At 36.6% G+C, this 19,808-nt stretch overlaps 1 protein-coding gene across 2 annotated transcripts in view; it reads right to left on the reverse strand.

The window, feature by feature from the left end:
- Sdt (stardust) overlaps window positions 1-19,808 on the reverse strand; it is a 91,811-nt gene that overhangs the window by 11,097 nt on the left and 60,906 nt on the right. For both annotated transcript variants that reach the window (XM_064071764.1, XM_064071763.1), the window contains 4 exons: window positions 14,174-14,387; window positions 7,685-8,470; window positions 7,203-7,634; window positions 6,837-7,150 (listed from right to left, as the gene is read on the reverse strand). In XM_064071764.1, the coding sequence (XP_063927834.1) occupies window positions 6,837-7,150; window positions 7,203-7,634; window positions 7,685-8,470; window positions 14,174-14,387 (1,746 nt within the window). The remainder of the gene's footprint in view (window positions 1-6,836; window positions 7,151-7,202; window positions 7,635-7,684; window positions 8,471-14,173; window positions 14,388-19,808) is intronic.

The following is a 19,808-nucleotide window of genomic DNA, read 5'->3' on the forward strand; positions in this document are numbered from 1 at the left end:
TCTAAGAGAGATACCGAGAGAATCCGAAAAAATATGAAAAATATACGAAAGAATACAAAAATCCGGAGGATCCCAAAGAGTTTGAGTGAGTCTGGAAAAATCCGAGATAATCTAAAGAGGCAAAAATTTCTAAAAAACAAAATCCAGATTAAACAAATCTAGTTCTTCCAAAAATAGTCCACTGATTAAAAAAAAATATATTGTAATATTTCCAAAGAAATCCGAAATAAATCCAAAAGAATCGAGAAAATTAGAGAGAATCCTGAAAAGTCTGAAAGAATCACAGGAATTCCTGGAGAATATGATGGAATTTTAAAAAATCCGAGAGAATCCGAAAAATTTGAAAAAATACGAAAGAATACAAAAAATTTAAGAGAGTGGAAAGAATTCAAGACAACTCGGAAAAATCAGAAAGAACACAAATATCCGAGGGGATGCCAAAGAATCTGAGTGAATTCGAGGAAATATGAATAAATCTAAGGGAATAGGAGCGAATTCGAGAGAATCCGGGAAAAATCTTAAAGAGGTCAAATTTCTAAAAAAAATACCCACATTTAAAATATCTAGTTCTTCCAAAAATAGTCTATTAAAATAAAAAAAAACATATTGTAAAATTCCCGAAGGAATCTAAAACAAAATCCAAGAGAATCAAGGAAAATTGAAGAGTATTCTGAAAAATCCGGAAGAATCCCAGGAATTCCTGGAAAGCTGACAGAATTTGAAAATATCCGAGAGAATCTTAATAAATCCGAGAGAATACGGAAGGATACAAAAAATACCAGTGAATCGGAGAGAATTCGAGAAAATCCGAAAAAATCCGAGAGAATGCAGATAGATCTATGTTATAATAATCTAAGAGAGATACCGAGAGAATCCGAAAAAATATGAAAAATATACGAAAGAATACAAAAATCCGGCAGGATCCCAAAGAGTTCGAGTGAATCTGGAAAAATCCGAGATAATCTAAAGAGGCAAAAATTTCTAAAAAACAAAATCCAGATTTAAAAAATCTAGTGCTTCCAAAAATAGTCCACTGATTTAAAAAAAAATATATTGTAATATTTCCAAAGAAATCCGAAATAAATCCAAAAGAATCGAGAAAATTAGAGAGAATCCTGAAAAATCTGAAAGAATCACAGGAATTCCTGGAGAATATGATGGAATTTTAAAAAATCCGAGAGAATCCGAAAAATTTGAAAAAATACGAACGAATACAAAAAATTTAAGAGAGTGGAGAGAATTCAAGACAACTCGGAAAAATCAGAAAGAACACAAATATCCGAGGGGATGCCAAAGAATCTGAGTGAATTCGAGAAAATATGAATAAATCTAAGGGAATAGGAGAGAATTCGAGAGAATCCGGGAAAAATCTCAAAGAGGTCAAATTTCTAAAAAAAATACCCACATTTAAAATATCTAGTTCTTCCAAAAATTGTCTATTAAAATAAAAAAACATATATTGTAAAATTCCCGAAGGAATTTAAAACAAAATCCAAGAGAATCAAGGAAAATTGGAGAGTATTCTGAAAAATCCGGAAGAATCCCAGGAATTCCTGGAAAGCTGACAGAATTTGAAAAAATCCGAGAGAATCTTAATAAATCCGGAAGGATACAAAAAATACCAGTGAATCGGAGAGAATTCGAGAGAATCCGAAAAAATCCGAGAGAATGCAGCAATATCCCAAAGAGTCCGAGTGAGTTTGAGAGAATATGAATAAATCTAACCGAATCGGAGAGAATTCGAGAGAATCTGGAAAAATCCGAGAAAATTTAAGAGGTAAAATTTCTAAAAAAAAATACCCGGATTTAAAATATTCAGTTCTTCCAAAAACAATCTATTAAATTAAAAAAATATATATTGTAAAATTTCCGAAAGAATCCGGAAGAATCCCAGGAATTCCTAGGAATCTGACAGAATTTGAAAAAATCCGAGAGAATCGTAATAAAACCGGGAGAATACGGGAGGATACAAAAAATACCACCGAATCGGAGATAATTCGAGAGAATCTAAAGGAGGTTCAATTTCTAAAAAAAGACCGATTTAAAATATCTAGTTCGTCCAAAAATAGTCTATTAAATTAAAAAAATATATATTTTAAAATTCCCGAAAGAATCCGAAATAAATCCAAGAGAATCAAGGAAAATTAGAGAGAAAATTCAGAAAATCCGAAAGAATCCTAGAGACGTGGAAGGAAACCGAAAGAATACAGATAAACTTAAGAGACTAATAAATAGTCTAAGACAAACTCCTATAGAATCCGAAAATATATTAAAAAACACGAAAGAATACGAGAAAGTTTAAAACAGTGGAAAGAAGTCGAGAGAATTCGGAAAAATCAGAAAGACTCCTGAAAAATTCGATGGAATAATAAATAGATTTATTGTCCAACAGAACATAAACATTCCATCTAGAGGAATCTGAAAAAAATGAATAAATCTAAAGGAATAGGAGAAAATTCGAAAGAATCCGGAAAAATCCGAGAAAATCTATGAGGAAAATCAATGAAAATTAAGTTTGCCTTGCATCTCGAAAACAAATGAAACAAAAAAAAAAATTTTCCCACGAATAATTAGAGCACAGCTTCTTGTACCCCTACACCTAATTTCAGATAATTTGTACAATTGGTTCTCAACTTATTTAACCGTTTCTTTACATTCTAGCGACCCTGTATACAAGAAACTTAAAACATGGTTAAAATGATACATTTTAAACATGATTTAAGTTTCATGTTATGAAAATGAGTCTACACAAATTAAAAGAAAAAGGCAAAAAGTAAGCCCGCCCACCCGCCCTATCTCAATTGTAATGATTTTTTTATTGGCCGTGAACCAAAGGGGCGGAGCTTAACTGCAAAATACTTGTTTCTTTACAAGAAACTACAAACATGTTTTTGAGTATCGTGTTGTTGAAAGAATACTATGTATATTAAGAAAAATGGGCAATATATAGACCCCGCCCACCCACCCCATCTCGAGTGTGATGTTTTTTTTAATCTTTGAAATTCAAAGCACGTTTAAAATAGTAAATTTTTGTCAGATAATGTGGATTTTGCAATTAGGATCCGCCCCCCTGCTTAACACGAATAAAAAAAAATCATCAGAATTGAGACAGGGCGGGTGGGCGGGCTTATATTTTTGCCTTTTTCTTTTTAATACACACAGCCATCTTTCCACAACAAGAAATTTGAAACATAGTTAAAATTGTACATTTTTGCAAAGAAGTATATATTTCCTTATACAAATTTTCCATTTTAAACATAATTTAAGTTTCATGTTGTGAAAAGAGGTCTACACATATTAAAACAAAAAGGCAAAATGTCAGCCCGCCCACCCACCCTGTCTCGATTGTGATGATTTTTTTTATTGGCCGTGAACCAAAGGGGCGGAGCTTAACTGCAAAATACTTGTTTTTTCACAAGAAATTACAAACATGTTTTCGAGTATCATGTTGTTGAAAGAATACAATGTATATTAAGAAAAATATGCAAAATATAAACCCCGCCCACCCACCCCATTTCGATTGTGATGACTTTTTTTATTCTTAGAAACTCAAAACACGTTTAAAATAGTAAATTTTTGTAAGGCAATGTGGATTTTGCAGTTGGATTCTGCCCTTCTGCTTAACACGAATAAAAAAAAATCATCAGAATTGCGATAGGGCGGGTGGGCGGGCTTATATTTTTGCCTCTTTATTCTTAATATACATAGCCATCTTTTCACAACAAAAAATTTGAAACGTAGTTAAAATGGTACATTTTTGCAAAATCGATATTTCCTCATACAAATTTTCCATTTTAAACATGATTTAAGTTTCGTGTTGTGAAAACAAGTCTACATATATTAAAACAAAAAGACAACAAGTAAGCCCGCCCACCCGCCCTATCTCAATTGTAATGATTTTTTTTATTCGCCGTGAACTAAAGGGGCGGAGCTTAGCTGCAAAATACTTGTTTCTTTACAAGAAACTACAAACATGTTTCTGAGTATCGTGTTGTTGAAAGAATACTATGTACATTAAGAAAAATGGGCAAAATATAAACCCCGCCCACCCAGCCCAACTCGATTGTGATGATTTTTTTTATTCTTAGAAACTCAAAACACGTTTAAAATAGTAAATTTTTGTAAGACAATGTGGATTTTGCAATTAGGATCCGCCCCTCTGCTGAACACGAATAAAAAAAATCATCAGAATTGAGACAGGGCGGGTGGGCGGGCTTATATTTTTGCCTTTTTCTTCTTAATATACATGGCCATCTTTTCACAACAAGAAATTTGAAACATAGTTGAAATGGTATATTTTTGCAAAGATGTATATATTTCCTTACACAAATTTTCCATTTTAAACATAATTTAAGTTTCATGTTGTGAAAAGAAGTCTACACATGTTAAAACAAAAAGGCAAAATGTAAGCCCGCCCGCCCGCCCTATCTCAATTCTGATGATTTTTTTATTGGCTGTGAACCAAAGGGGCGGAGCTTAACTGCAAAATACTTGTTTCTTTGCAAGAAATTAAAAATATGTTTTTGGGTATGGTATTGTTGAAAGAATACTATGTATATTCAGAAAAATGGATAAAATATAGAACCCCGCCCACCCACCCCAACTCAATTCTGATGATTTTTTTATTCTTAGAAACTCAAAACACGTTTAAAATAGTAAATTTTTGTAAGACAATGTGGATTTTGCAATTAGGACATGCCCCTCTGCTTAACAGGAATAAAAAAAATCATCAGAATTGAGACAGGGCGGGTAGGCGGGCTTACATTTTGCCTTTTTCTTTTTAATATACATAGCCATCTTTTCACAACAAGAAATTTGAAACATAGTTAAAATGGTAAATTTTTGCAAAGAAGTATACCACGTGTTTCTTTTATTTGGTACAACCCCCGTAATTTTTTTATTTTAAAAAATAAACATATAGTTCTTTGACCAAATTTGTATCATTTTAAAAGATCACCTATGAATGACATAAGTGTCAATTTTTCAAGTTACTAGATTGTCATCAATTAAGATGAATTTTTCGTGTATTTTATTTAATAACTTTTTAAGTATTGATTTTAGAAATATTGGTTGCCTTTGATTTTTACAAGAAAGCAGTATTTCCATTTATGAAAAAATATATCTAGTGTTCCATAAAAATAAATAAAGTTGATGTCATTTCCGGTTCTACCGGAAGTGATAAAATAAATGTGAGATTGCCATCACATAGATCTTTTAAAATAATACATTTGCTTAAAGAACTACAGGTTTATCTTTAAGAATAAAAAAGTTACAGGGGTTGTATCAAATAAAAAAAACACCCTGTATATTTCCTTATATAAATTTTCCATTTTAAACATAATTTAAGTTTCATGTTGTGAAAATGAGTCTACACATATTAAAAGAAAAAAGCAAAAAGTAAGCCCGCCCACTCACCCTATCTCAATTGTAATGATTTTTTTATTGGCCGTGAACCAAAGGGGCGGAGCTTAACTGCAAAATACTTGTTTCTTTACAAGAAACTACAAACATGTTTTTGAGTATCGTGTTGTTCAAAGAATACTATGTATATTAAGAAAAATGGGCAAAATATAAACCCCGCCCACCCACCCCATCTCGATTGTGATGATTTTTTTATTCTTAGAAACTCAAAACACATTTAAGATAGTAAATTTTTGTAAGGCAATGTGGATTTTGCAATTAGGATCCGCCCCTCTGCTTAACACGAATAAAAAAAATCGTCAGAATTGAGACAGGGCGGGTGGGCGGGGCTTATATTTTGCCCTTTTCTTCTTAATATACATAGCCATGTCAGAGAACATAGAGAAGCGCCATAGTTTAAATCAAATGACGGTTGAGGACTTCTCAATTTATGTTGGTAGCAGTGTTTATTTCTAACTAGGAATAAAAGTAACTAGAAGAAATGTCATAATATTTTTAACGACGCGTTTTATTTTCGACAAATTGACACTAGATTTACCAGAGTATTACAAGCTGCTTACTGTTTCCTTCACTTTCATTCAGGTCACACGAATTACAATTATAGTGAAGCAAGGTTTTTATTGGCATCGACTATTTAAATTTGGCGCTTGCCTTTGGCGGTTGAGGACTCCAATGTCAATAGTCAATAAGGGTGGTTTTGCAAAATCAGCCTCTATGTCACTTCTCTATGTTCTCTGGCCATGTTTTCACAACAAAAAGTTTGAAACATAGTTATGGTACATTTTTGCAAAGAAGTATATATTTCCTTATACAAATTTTCCATTTTAAACATAATTTAAGTTTCATGTTGTGTCGACACATATTAAAACAAATATAATAAGAAATTCCCCTAGATATTAAAAAAAAAAATACTATTAGGATTGGCAGCATTGACAATTTTTAAACAAATGACTAAGGCGCTCAAACGTCAATTTAAATATTGTCAAAACGTCATTGTAAGTTTACCGCGAAGAAGTGCAAACGAATTTTTTGTTTTATTTGTGTGAGCCAATTGTGAATTATTGTGTAGCAAGACAAGAACTCTTCCTGATCTTCCCAAATAGACCATATGCAGACTAGCAGCTAGAATATGTATGGTGTTTAAGATCCCAGATTTTATTCCCATTCCACGCAACCAATCCTTCATATCCTTTAGTAAAGGTAGGTGTACACATTTATCAACTACTTTTATACTCGCTATAGAATAAATCTTTCTTCTATATTATCTCATTTATGTAGAAATACTCGCTGAATAAAAACTAAAGAGATCAGTTGACATAACCTATAATTTTGCATCTCTAGCCCTAAATAACTCCGATTTTTGAAAATTTGGCTTTGCTTGTCATTTATGTTTCACCACCAGGTACTATACTCACTTTATACGCCTCCCCGTTCCGTATCTTCTTCTGCCTCAGCTTCTCCAGACTAGGCGGCGCCACGAACACCACGTAGGGCTTCAAATCCGACGTCCTTAGAATTTTCAGACTCTGAGGATGCAAATTCAAAACACATATCTTCCCCGAGTTGACCACTGAGCGTATCGCGTCCAGCGACGTCCCATAGTACGCCTTCTCGTACTCCCCGTGCTCCACGAACTTCCGCGACAAAATATCAGCCTCGAACTGAGCCCTGGTAATAAAATGGTAATCCTGCCCGTCCACCTCGTTATCCTTCCGCGCCCTCGACGTATCTACAACAACACGTTCCAAAACTGGATCTCCTCGAGAACCGTCGCCTCTTACGCGGAATTGCAGCGGCGAACCTCTCCGAATCCTCCATCAGCCTCTGCCTCAGCTCGTGCCTGCCGATGTTCGGCGGCCCGATTAACACGATCGGCCTCTTGTTGTTCGCCCGGGGGTAGTACAACGAAACTTCCTCGTACGTGAGGATCTCCTCCGGGTCGTGCTCGTCCACCGAGTTCGCGTAGATCGGGTAGCCGCCTTCGCTGTACGCCCCCTTCTTCTTCTTCCGCTTGGCCGTCTTGCCGCAGAGCAGCGTCGACGACTTCCGCTGCGGTCTGGCCATTCGCTCCTCGGCCGCCAGTCTCATGCTCTCCCTGTAATGCTGGAAGCTCTGCGAAGGCACCAGCCCGGCCAGCGTCTGGTCCTCTTCGCCCTCCCGATACGCCTGCCACCAGTTGGGGTCGTCTTGGCTGATCACGTGCAGCACGTCACCTAGAAACCACATCACCTGACCCCGAATCACTCAAGAGTCGTTGGCGTACCTTTCTGGAAGCTGATCCCCAGCTCCCGACACGGTATGTACATGTCCTCCTCCGGGTCGTAGTCGAAGTGCGCCCGCACGTGCAGCACCGAGTCCCTCCCCGAGTGCGCCCTCGCCTGCGACGCCGGCACGATCAAGAACGTGAGCGTGCCCTCCATCCCCTGGAGGATATCGCAGACGGCGTTGACGCTCTTCCCGCGCATCTCGATGCCGTTCACCTCCAGGATCTCGTCGCCTTCGTGGAGGAGGCCGCTCTTGTCCGCCGCGCCGCCCCGCACCACGCGCCCGATCACCACCGCGTCCCCCTCGTTGCGCACCGTCGCCCCCAGCGGCTCCGTGCTCTTCTCGATCTTGATGATCTTGATGTTCTCCTCGTGGAAGCGGTGGTCGGGGACGGGCGGCGGCGGCTCGGCCGGGGGCGGTCCGGGCGACGTGGAGTCGGGCGGCAGCGTGGAGGCCACGCCGTCGTGGGCCACCATGAGCGCCTCCAGCTCATACCCTGTGAGTAAGCTGGCCAATTCCACGGCGTAGGAGCTCTGCGAGTTCCCTAAGGCATCTAGGCAGTCTCTGAGGGCGGTCTGGGCGGTGGGCGGCGGCCGGGGGGTGGTCCGCGAGCGCACGGCCTGGACCTTGTTGTGCACGGCCAGGGCGCGCCCGAATTGCGGCGACAGCAGCAGGGACTGGACGGCGGCCACGCGGCCCTCGAGGCCGCCGAGCCCGCCCCCGGCGCCGGCCTTCTTGAGCTGCATCTGCAGGCGCTGGACGGACGCCACCAGGTCGCCGTAGCCTGCAAACGAAAAGGGTAGAGCGAAGATCAGAAAGAATGGGCACACAAAAATGTATATACTACGTTTACCGAACAGATGGAGTTGAAAAAGCCCGCAATCTTGACGGGATGTTTTAAAATGGTGATATTTAAAACTGGTCGAGGGATGTCGGCAACTGAATGGACACGACCGTTTTACACAGCTCAACAAATTATATCGATCCTCTGCGCTTAGGTCAACTGGGCTTTCACTTTTACTTGTGCCTACATGTCGTCGTGCTTGTTTTCAGTTTTCTCTCGTTTTACGCGGGTTTTGTTTTAATCGTTTGTTCCACATTTTCTCTAGATCGGTTTTTTTAAAGACTCTTACTTTGTTGTGGAATGGAAAAACAAAGCGAACATATTTTCAAACATCCCGCCGAAATTTCTATTATACGTTCAATTTTGATAGAAGCTTGGACGTTTACTTTGAGGCACGTGAACACTCCATCTGTTGGATAAACGGTCTATAAATGTTACCATCTATTGATAAATTAATTACTAGAGTTATTTGTGAGTAAATTTGATTAATATATATATTTACAATAGTATGGATCTATCGAGGGGTTGGTCACTAGGCCAAAATAACGTACAACCTAATTCCAATTCCGGCATTAGCAATTCCATTTTGAAAAAATTCCACCAATTCTACTGTAATGCCAATAATTCCATCGATAATTCCAGTCTAATGCCAAAAATTCCATAAATTCCACCCTAATCACAAAACATTCCACGAATTCCAAAAAAAAAATGCCTTCAATTCCACTGTTTCCGTCTCATTCGTTCAACCTCGTTTTTAAAATAAGAAATTGAATTTGTATTTATAATTTTCTCAATATTTTTTCTGCAGAAATTGAAATATTTTAGTATAGACTATAGAAGCGAAATTGTAATTTATAAAATAAGTATATATTGAACAAGTACAAAAATAAATACACTTCTGTAATAAAATTAAAAAAAAAAAAAGAAAGAAAACAAACAAAATATCTCGAAAAATATAATATTAATTATTTTTAAATTTATATACTCGGTTCGTGCCAACTCATTTGCTTTCTTTTGTTAGCAGCCAGACCAAAGAAGTCAAGCCTCGGTTTTACGACCTACCATGAACTAGTAGATTTTTGTGAAATTTTGTGCAGTTGATGAAACGTAGTACTGCAACTGCACATGCGCAATGACATCGCAAGGTTCACGTGGTCCATTGCGCATGCGTAATGATTTTCGGTTTTAAATTTTTGTTGAATTCCAATTCCCAATAATTCCACCATAATTCCATCAATTCCACTTAATTCCACATTTCAATTCCCTAATTCCAGTGATAGTGTACAATCGCACGCAAATGTTTTGAGCCTATGGGCGGATCATTTTTGCCGATCGTCACCGAAGTAGGCGGTCCAAATCGCCCAAGGGCAGAATTTGTAGGTAGGCTCAAACTACAACGAAATTTACGTGTTGACCAAATTCTTACTCTGAATTAGTTTTAATTTTATAAATACCCTATCTAAAATGTTCAGAATATGGTGAGTCTATACTTGTGATTTACCATTCCATTTATATTTTTTGGATTTGTTTATACATACAGGGTGACTCAAAAAAAATAATGACTGAGTCAATTTATTTTATTGAAGAAATCAAGAATTGCAAAACTGAATACTTTGAAATCTTGTCAATTAGTTGGAACCTGAGCCCATTTTTTTTTGCAATATCTGTGATGTGCTATTAGTTTCCGTAAGTTATAAAATTAGAAAAAAAAACCTGTTCTGCTCTAATAAAATCGAGAATATGCTCAAAATCACACTAATATTAGGTCTAATTGTGCCAACCATAGTTATAAAATTCATATTAAAATAAGTCACGGACATTTTTTGAAGTGTACTACATTTCAAAAAAACAAAAAAAATGTTCAGTTTATAAACTTCATAATTTTGGTTTAAAGTTTATCAATCATGTTTGACGCTTTACTTTATCCGTTCCATTTGTTATCCTTTACTGCGGTCTCTCTTGAGTCGAGGTGTAACACCGGACCGAACGTTCTTCGACCGACATCTTTTCGGTGACAAATTTAATCTTCGCATACTTCAGCGTAGTTAGTGAACTCGTTGTGACCACTGAAATATACAAAGAGTAAATTTTGAAATGGAACGAAAGTCGAAGAACACTTTCAAAGCCACGATCAAAATGTATTTGCTTATCTTCGCCAAAAAATGCATGACGTCATCGCAAAATTTGATATGATGAGTCTATACCTGTGATTTATCATTTATTGGAGTAATATTTTTTAGATTTACTTATACAGCCTGTCTCAAAAAAAGATCACTTCGATTTTTGATTTTTCGTTTTTTCGACCAACCTTTTCATCGAATTAGATTTTTCAGTTTCAATTTTTCTATCAAATTTTCGATTTTATTACTTTCCAATTTTCTGATTTTTCAAATTTGCGGTATTTTGAATTTTCGAGTTTTTAGTTTTTTCGTTTTTCGATTTTTTAAGTTTTCGTTTTTTTGATTTTTCGATGTTTCGATTTTTTGATTTGCCATTCTTTCAATTTTCGATTTTTCGTCTTTCCATTTTTGGATTTCTGGATTTTTCTGTTCGTCAGTTTTTAGATTTTGCAATTTTTTTGCATTTTTCGATTATATTTTACTTTCCGATTTTTTTGATTTTTGAATTCTTCTGTTCTCGATTTTCCGATCTTCCATTAATCATTAAATTTTTCGATTTTTCGGTTGTTTTATTTCTCGACCATCGATTTTTCAACTTTCGATTATTCGATTTTCCATTTTCGTTTTTCCGCTTTTGTGGTTTTTGATTTTTCTGTTTGTTTCAGTTTTTATAGATATGCGATTTGTTTTATTTTTCCATTTTTCGATTATTTTACTTTCCGATAGTTTGATTTTTGAATTTTCGGTTTTTCCATTTTTCGATTTGGGATTTTTCAATTTTTCGGTTTTTTAATTTTTCGTATTTTGATTTTCGATTTCTCAGATTTGTGGATTTGTGTCCGTTTTTTCGATTTTTAGAATATTGATTAATTGAATTTTCGATTTTTGAGCATTTCGATTTTTCGATTATCATTTTTACGATTTTTCAAAATCTCGATATTCGAGATTTCGATTTTCCATTTTTCAAATTTTCAATTTTTAATTTTGCTTTTTTCGATTGTTGCTTTTTAGAATTTTCCCTTCTTCAGCTTTTAGATTTCAATTTTGTTACTTTCCGATTTTCCACTTTTCGATTTTTTTTTTTTTTTCGATCGTCGTTTTTTCGATTTTCATTTTTCCGATTTTTTGATTTTTCAATTTTTAGGCCTTGCAATTTTTTTACTTTTCGTTTTTTCGATTTTCCATTTTTAGATACTTTTCGGTTTTTTTTTATTTTTCGATTCTCGATATTCCGATTTTCGATTTTTCGATTTTCCAATCTTCGATTTTTAAATTTCCAGTTTTCGATTTTCCACTTTTTGATTTTACGATTTTTCGATTTTTCTGTTCGTCAGTTTTTAGGCTTTGCAATTTGTTTACTTTTCGATTTTTCGATTATTTTACTTTCCAATTTTTTGATTTTTGAATTGTCGACTTTTAGAGTTTTCAATATTATGAATTTTCGAATTTTCGGTTTTCCTGTTTTTCGATTTTTGATTTTTCCATTTTTCGGTTTTTTGATTTTTCAATTTTTCAGCTTTTAGACTTCAATTTTTTTACTTTTTGATTTTCCAAATTTTCGAGTTTCAATTTTCAGATTTTTGATTTTTCGGTTTTGATTTTTCGAATTTTTGATTTTTAATTTTTCCATTCTTGGGTTTTTAGACTTCAATTTTCTTTCTTTTAAATTTTTCGATATTCTATTTTTCGCTTTTCAGAATTTTCGATTTTCAGTTTTCAGACTTTCGATCATTCGAATTTTGGATTTTTCAGTTTTATGATTTTTCGATTTTTAGAAAATTTGAGTAGTCGAATTTTCGATTTTTCAATTCATCGATTTTTCTATGTTCAATTGTTCAATTTAAATTTTGCGATTTTCAATTTGTCCATTGTCGATTTTTAGAATTTTCGGTTTTTCAGTTTTTCTATTCTCAACTGTTAGACTTCAATTTTGTTACTTCCCGATTTTTTGGTTTTCGATTTTCCAATTTTCAGAATTTCCAAGTTTCTTTATTCAGATTTTCGATTTTCCACTTTTTCGATTCTAGATTTTTCAAATTTTTGTTTTTCCAATTTTTTGCTTTTTAGATTTTCTGTTCGTTTCAGTTTTTAGGCTTTGCAATTTTTTTAATTTTCAATACTACAAATTTTTGACTTTTCGATTTTTTGGTTTTCCTGTTTTTCAATTTTCGATTTTTCGATTTTTGAGGTTTGTGAATTTCCACTTTTCGATCGACCTAGGTATTTGATTCATTGAATTTTCGATTTTTTGATTAGCCATTTTTAGATTTTCGATTTTTACGATTTGTATTTTTCGATTTTCTGTTTTTTGCATTAGTGAATTTCAGTTTTTCCGATTTTTGATTTTGCGCATATTTGATTAATCAAATTTTCGAAAAAGTTACCATGCTTACAAAAACTTCAAAACATCTACAAAATTTCAAAGTATTCAGTTTTGCTATTCTTGATTTCTTCAATAAAATAAATTGACTCAGTCATTAACTTTTTTGAGATACCCTGTATAATCAAATCTAAAAAATATTAATGCAGTGATAAATCACAAGTATAAAAACTCATCATATTTTATACATTTAAGATAGGATTTATTCTGCAAAATTTTGAGGTGACGTCATAAATTTTTTAGAGGGGATAAGCAAATATATTTTAATTAAATCATGTTTATCATGACTTTAAAACATCTGCAAGATTTCAAATTATTCGATTATTCATTATTTTATGGGAACAACTACCTGCTAAATCTTCTCCGACAAATTCGAGAGAACTGGTGTGAGCCATAAATATTTCTTACCAAATGTAAATTTCGTTGTAGTTTGAGCCTACCTACAAATTCTGCGCTTGAAGGATTTGGACCACCTTCTTCGGTGAGGGCAGGCAAAAACGATCCGCCCATAGGCTCAAAACATTTGCGTGCGATTGTACAACCTAATTCCACAGTGACCAACCCCTCGGGATCTATATCATTTTACGTGTACAGGGTGTTAATAAATGATTCACATCTAGGGGACTCTAAAGTGAGAAAACTGCTATCGAGCTAACCACTCAGAGCCGAGATTTCTCTAAATGTTAGACGTTACGTCACGTGTTTCAATTCCAACTGTGCAGGTTTATGTGAAGGTTAATTACAGTCCGAGCGCATTACTCAATTTCGCTAGCCCCCCCGTCCCTACCCTCCTTCGCTTTGTCCAAAACCTCACTTCCGCACATTTAACATGCATGTAGGTTAACATCCTCGATAAACCCAAAATCCACCACAACCATGTTTCTTTCCACACGATTCCTCTTCATTTCGCACCCATGCCGCGCAAAACCCATACATTCCTCATTGAATTCCACTCATCGTAATTCCCACTCATTATTCCACTCCAACCGCACGCCGCCAATTAACCCATCGCGAAAGAAATCGCGACTCGATTAAAATTCACAAAACACATCGAAAGTCGACTTTTCCTAGCTCGTCGAAGTCTCCTGGCGGCGCATCCGGCGGAAACATGCGTCAGCGGGCGTTTTGTGCTTCCCAACTCACCGTAAACCGTGTGCACCACCTCCTTCTCGGCGGCGGGGGCCGGCGTCGTCGACCTGGAGGACTCCTGGTTCTCATCGTCGAAGGCGTCGTTCACGCTGCCCTGGGGCCGGCTCTCGAGCGCCTGCAGCTTCCTGGAGCCGCGCAGCGACCGGTTCAAGAACTCGGTTTGGGCGGCGATCCGGTCCTCCTCCTCCTTGCGCTTCCTGATCTGTTCCTGGAAGTGCAAGAATTGAGTAACCTTGGGTTCGTTTAAGCGGAAAATAAACAAAACACCTTGGGAATATTGTTGTTGTTGTTTAGGAGAGGATTGACGCACGGCATTCTTTCGGGTCTAGGTTCGGCGGGGCATGATAGTACTACGGGTGTTGGTGCTAGTACTACTAGTATTTTTCGACACGCGTCGCGCAATAGCCCCGACGCCACTACATTACAGAAAAAACCGCTTTAAATACGCACCGTTCCACACACCTGTGTTAAGTGATCGATAGGAGAGAGAGGGAGTAACGGGACGGCGCGTGCTAGACAGTGATAGAGACGAGTTTTGTTAAGTCACTTATTTCGTACAGGTAGGGCCCCCTCTACTGTCACATGCAAGTGGAAGTAAATATAGATAATGACGCATAATGTAATATAACGTGTAAATAGTGTTTGGGTCAGGAGCGTACGACGGAACAAGTGGCGTAGTGTCACGTGGACGCTCAAAACAGACACACCCTGTATACGGCCTAGGGGTAATCGGGCCGAATTGCGCGACGAAGAACTGGTTTGGGAAATGGGACGTGATTCATTGAGGAATGTGAAGTTTACGAATTGGAAGATTGGTGATTTTTATTGTTGTTGTTAGTCCTGGAGAGGTGTTAAGATGGGTTTTTTTTTGGTTGTTTTCGTGGGCCGCGAACGTGGTCGACGGTGTAGAGTTTTTAGAGTTTTGGTTGACCTGGATTTTTTTAGAGCGTACTAAATTCACTTAATTAGGTTAGGTCCCGCGTTTCCGTATGTCTGTCTGTAGTTTATTGCCGATTTTATTGGGCAAATAATTTGCACAACCACTGGACTGATTGTCTGATAATAATTCGTCCCATTCGGAATTTTTCAATCATGGATTTTATGCCGTATCTACTTCCAATTAAGACAAAGATATCGAAAGTAGAGCGAGATATTTCTGTATTAAACACCATTTCAAGCGAAAAAAACAACTGTGAGTTGGTAAAATGACAAATGTAAAAGCAAAAATGGCGGACGCTTTTTAATAAGACTTTTAATAACGTAAGTGTGAAATTAGAAGGAAAATTGCTACAAGATGAATCAATTTTGTTACATAGGTAATCCGGATTCTCTCTTTCCTCTAGGAATTTGGCCGGATTTTCTCGTATTTTCGCGAATTCTTTCGAAGAATTCTTTGGAATTATTTTTGGATTTTCCTGGATTCACTCGGATTCTCTACGATGCTAAAATATGCTATGTAGTTTTCGGATTTTTTGGCATTTTCTTGGATTGTTCCGGATTCACACGGATTTTCTCGATTTTCTCAGATTCTTCGAATTATTTTTGGTTCTTTGGGCTCCTTAGGTGTTTCTAAGTTCCTTGGTTTATCCCGGATTGTCTCGTATTCTTTCAGATTATTCCGGATTCTTCCGAATTCTCCCGGATTCTTCAAGTATCTATCCGATTCTTCTAGATTCTCTTCGACATTCTCGGAATTTGGCGGGATTCTCTCGTATTCTCTTCGATTCTTCCAAATTCTCTTGTGTTGTTTCATATTCTCTCGGACCTGGGATTCTGTCGGAATTTCTAGAATTCTTCCGAATTCCTCCCGGAATTTGACTGGATTTTGTTGTATTTTTTTGATTATTTACGTCTTCTTTCGAATTATTATCGGACTCTAGTGGATTTTCTCAGATTCTCTCGGTTTTTCTCGACATTTCACGAATTCTCTTGAGACTTTTTGGTTTCCTTGGGTTTCCTAGGTTTTTTGTTTTCTCTAGCATTATCTTGAATTTTCTCGTATTCTTTCGGATTTTTTTGGAAATTTTGCGTGAATTCTTTCCGATCCTCTTGGAATTTAGCCGTATTCTTTCGAATTCCTTGGGATTCTCTCCGAACCCGAAATTTAGTCGGATTCTCCGATATTCTTTCGTATTCCTGTAGGATTTTTTCCTTATTCTCTCGAATTCTTTCAGATTATTTCGGATGCTTCCGAATTCTCTCGCATTCTCTGAGTTTCTTCTGGATTCTTCCAGATTCGCTTTGATCCTTTCGGAATTTGGTCGGATTCTCTCGTATTCTTCCAGGGTCTCTAATGTTTTCTCATATTCTTTCGGATTCTTTTCGTACTCTTTCTGATTCTCTGGGATCTGGGACTTTTTCAGATCCTTTGTGAATTCTTTCGTATTCTTTGCGTATTATTTCGGATTCTTTGCAGTTATTTTTGGATTCTCTTGGATTCACTCGAATTCTTTCGGATTTTTTCGAATTCTCTCAGGTTCTCTCGGAATTTGGTCAGATTCTCTCGTATTCTTTCGAATTCCTTTGGATTCTTTCCGAACCTCTCGAAATTTAGTCGGATTCTCCGATATTTTTTCGTATTCCTTTCGGATTTTTCCTTATTCTCTCTAGTTCTTTCAGATTATTCCGGATGCTTTCAAATTCTCCCGGTTTCTCTAAGTTTCTTCCGGATTCTTCCAGATTCTCTTCGATTTTTTCGAAATTTAGTCGGATTCTCCTGTATTCTTCCAGATTCTCTAATGTTGTCTCATATTCTTCTGATTCTCTCAGATCGGGTAATTTTTTGGATCCTTTGTGAATTCTTTAGGATTCTAGGATTCTTCTGAATTCTTTCCGATCCTCCAGGGATTTGACTGGATTCTCTAGGATTCGCTCGTATTCTTCGCGTATTATTTCGGATTCTTTAGAGTTATTTTTGGATTCTCTTGGATTCGCTGGAATTCTTTCGGATTTTTTCGGTTTCTTTGAAATTTTCTAGGATGCTAAAATGTGTTAATTAGTTTTAGGATTCTTTGGGATTTTTTCGGGTTCCTTCGTATTATATAGACTTTTCTCGAATTCTCTTAGATTTTTCAGAAACTTCTTCGGTTCTTTGGATTTCTCGAATTCTGTTGTATTCTTTTCGTGTTACTTCAGAATTGGTCGAATTATTATCAGATTCTAGTGGATTTTCTCGGATTCTCACGAATTCTCTTGAGACTTTTTGGTTTCCTTGGGTTTCCTAGGTTTTTTGTTTTCTCTAGCATTATCTTGAATTTTCTCGTATTCTTTCGGACTTTTTTGGAATTTTTTGAATTTCCGTGAATTCTTTCCGATCCTCTCGGAATTTGGCCGTATTCTTTCGAATTCCTTTGGTTTCTCTCCGAATCTCCCGAAATTTAGTCGGATTCTCCGATATTCTTTCGTATTCCTTTCGGATTTTGTCCTTATTCTCTCGAATTCTTTCAGATTATTCCGAATGCTTCCGAATTCTCTCGGATTCTCTATGTTTCTTCTGGATTCTTCCAGATTCGCTTCGATCCTTTCGGAATTTTGTCGGATTCTCTCGTATTCTTCCAGGGTCTCTAACGTTGTCTCATATTCTTTAGAATTCTTTTCGTACTCTTTCTGATTCTCTAGGATTTGGGATTTTTTTCAGATCCCTTGTGAATTCTTTCGTACTCTTTGAGTATTATTTCGGATTCTTTACAGATATTTATGGATTCTCCTGGATTCACTCGAATTCTTTCGGATTTTTTCGAATTCTCTCAAGTTCTCTCGGAATTTGGTCAGATTCTCTCGTATTCTTTCGAATTCCTTTGGATTCTCTCCGAACATCTCGAAATTTAATCGGATTCTCCGATATCTTTTCGTATTCCTTTCGGATTTTTCCTTATTCTCTCGAATTCTTTCTGATTATTCCGGATGCTTCCGAATTCTCTCGTAATTTTGTCGGATTCTCTCGTATTCTTCGAGGGTCTCTAATGTTCTCTCATATTCTTTCGGATTCTTTTCGTACTCTTTTTGATTCTCTGGGATTTGGGATTTTTTCAGATCCTTTGTGACTTCTTTCCTATTCTTTGCGTATTATTTCGGATTATTTGCAGTTATTTTTGGATTCTCTTGGATTCACTCGAATTCTTTCGGATTTTTTCGAATTCTCTCAGATTCTTCCGAAACTTCTTCGGTTCTTCAGATTTTTTACATCCTTCCGATTCTTTGGGTTTCTTGGATTCCCTAGTTTTCTTGCTTTCTCTCTCATTACCTCCGATTCTGTCATATTCTGTTGTATTCGTCCGGGTTCTTTGGAATTATTTTTGGATTTACCTGGATTCACTCGGATTCTCTCGATTTTCTCAGATTCTTTCGAATTATTTTTGGTGCTTTGGGTTCCTTAGGGGTCTCTAAGTTCCTTGGTTTGTCCCGGATTGTCTCATATTCTGTCGCATTTTTGCGAATTCTTTCAGATTTTTCCGGTTTTTCCGGGTTTATTTAAGATTTTTTCAGGTTCTCTTCGGTGCTTTCGGAATTTGGTCGGATTTTGTCATATTCTTTCGGATTCTTCCAGATTTCGGATTTTTTCGGATTCTTTCGAATTCTTTAGAATTATTACCGGATTCTTCCAGATTCTTTGAAAACTGTTTCGGTTGTTTGGATTTTTTGCGTTTTTTGCGTTGTTCCGACTCTTTGGGTTCTTGGATTCCCTCAGTTCCTTGCTTTCACGCGCATTATCTCTAATTCTCTCGTATTTTGGCGGATTTTTTCCGTATTCTTTCGGATTTTTCCGAATTCTCCCGGATTCTCTAAGCCTCTTATTCTCTTGGATTCTTACAGATTCTCTCGTGTTGTTTCATATTCTTTCGGATTCGTCTCGAACTATTTTCGTACTCTTTCGGATTCTCTCGGAATTTGTAGAATTCTTCCGAATTCTTTCCGATCCTTCCGGAATTTGACTGGATTCCCTTGTATTCTTTCGGATTATTTACGTCTTCTTTCGGATTCTTTCAAATTATCGGATTCTAGTGGATTTTCTCGACTTTTCCCGAATTCTCTCACATTTTTTGGAAATTGCTTCGATGTTTTGGATTATTTGCGTTTTTCGCGTTCTTCCGACTTTTTGGATTCCTTGGGTGTCCTAAGTTCTTTGTTCTCTTTCACATTATCTTGAATTTTCTCGTACTCTTTCGGATTTTTTTGAAATCTTTTGAATTTTCATGAATTCTCTCCGATCCTCTCGGAATTTGGTCAGATTCTCTCGTATTCTTTCGAATTCCTTTGGATTCTGTCCGAACATCTCGAAATTTAGTCGGATTCTCCGATATTCTTTCGTATTCCTTTCGGATTTTTCCTTATTCTCTCGAATTTCTGGCAGATCATTCCGGATGCTTCCGAATTCTCCCGAATTCTTCCAGATTCGCTTCAATTTTTTCGGAATTTAGTCGGATTCTCCTGTATTCTTCCAGATTCTCTAATGTTGTCTCATATTCTTTCTGATTCTCTCAGAGCTGGGAATTTTTCGGATTCTTTGTGAATTCTTTCGGATTCTAGGATTCTTCTGAATTCTTTCCGATCCTCCAGGAATTTGACAGGATTCTCTAGGATTCGCTCGTATTCTTCGCGTATTATTTCGGATTCTTTACAGTTATTTTTG

The sequence above is a fragment of the Zophobas morio genome, unplaced genomic scaffold, assembly GCF_036711695.1.
Source record: "Zophobas morio isolate AGI-343-1 ecotype UQ-CSIRO unplaced genomic scaffold, CSIRO_AGI_Zmor_V1 ptg000041l, whole genome shotgun sequence".
Taxonomy (NCBI): Eukaryota; Metazoa; Arthropoda; class Insecta; order Coleoptera; family Tenebrionidae; genus Zophobas; species Zophobas morio.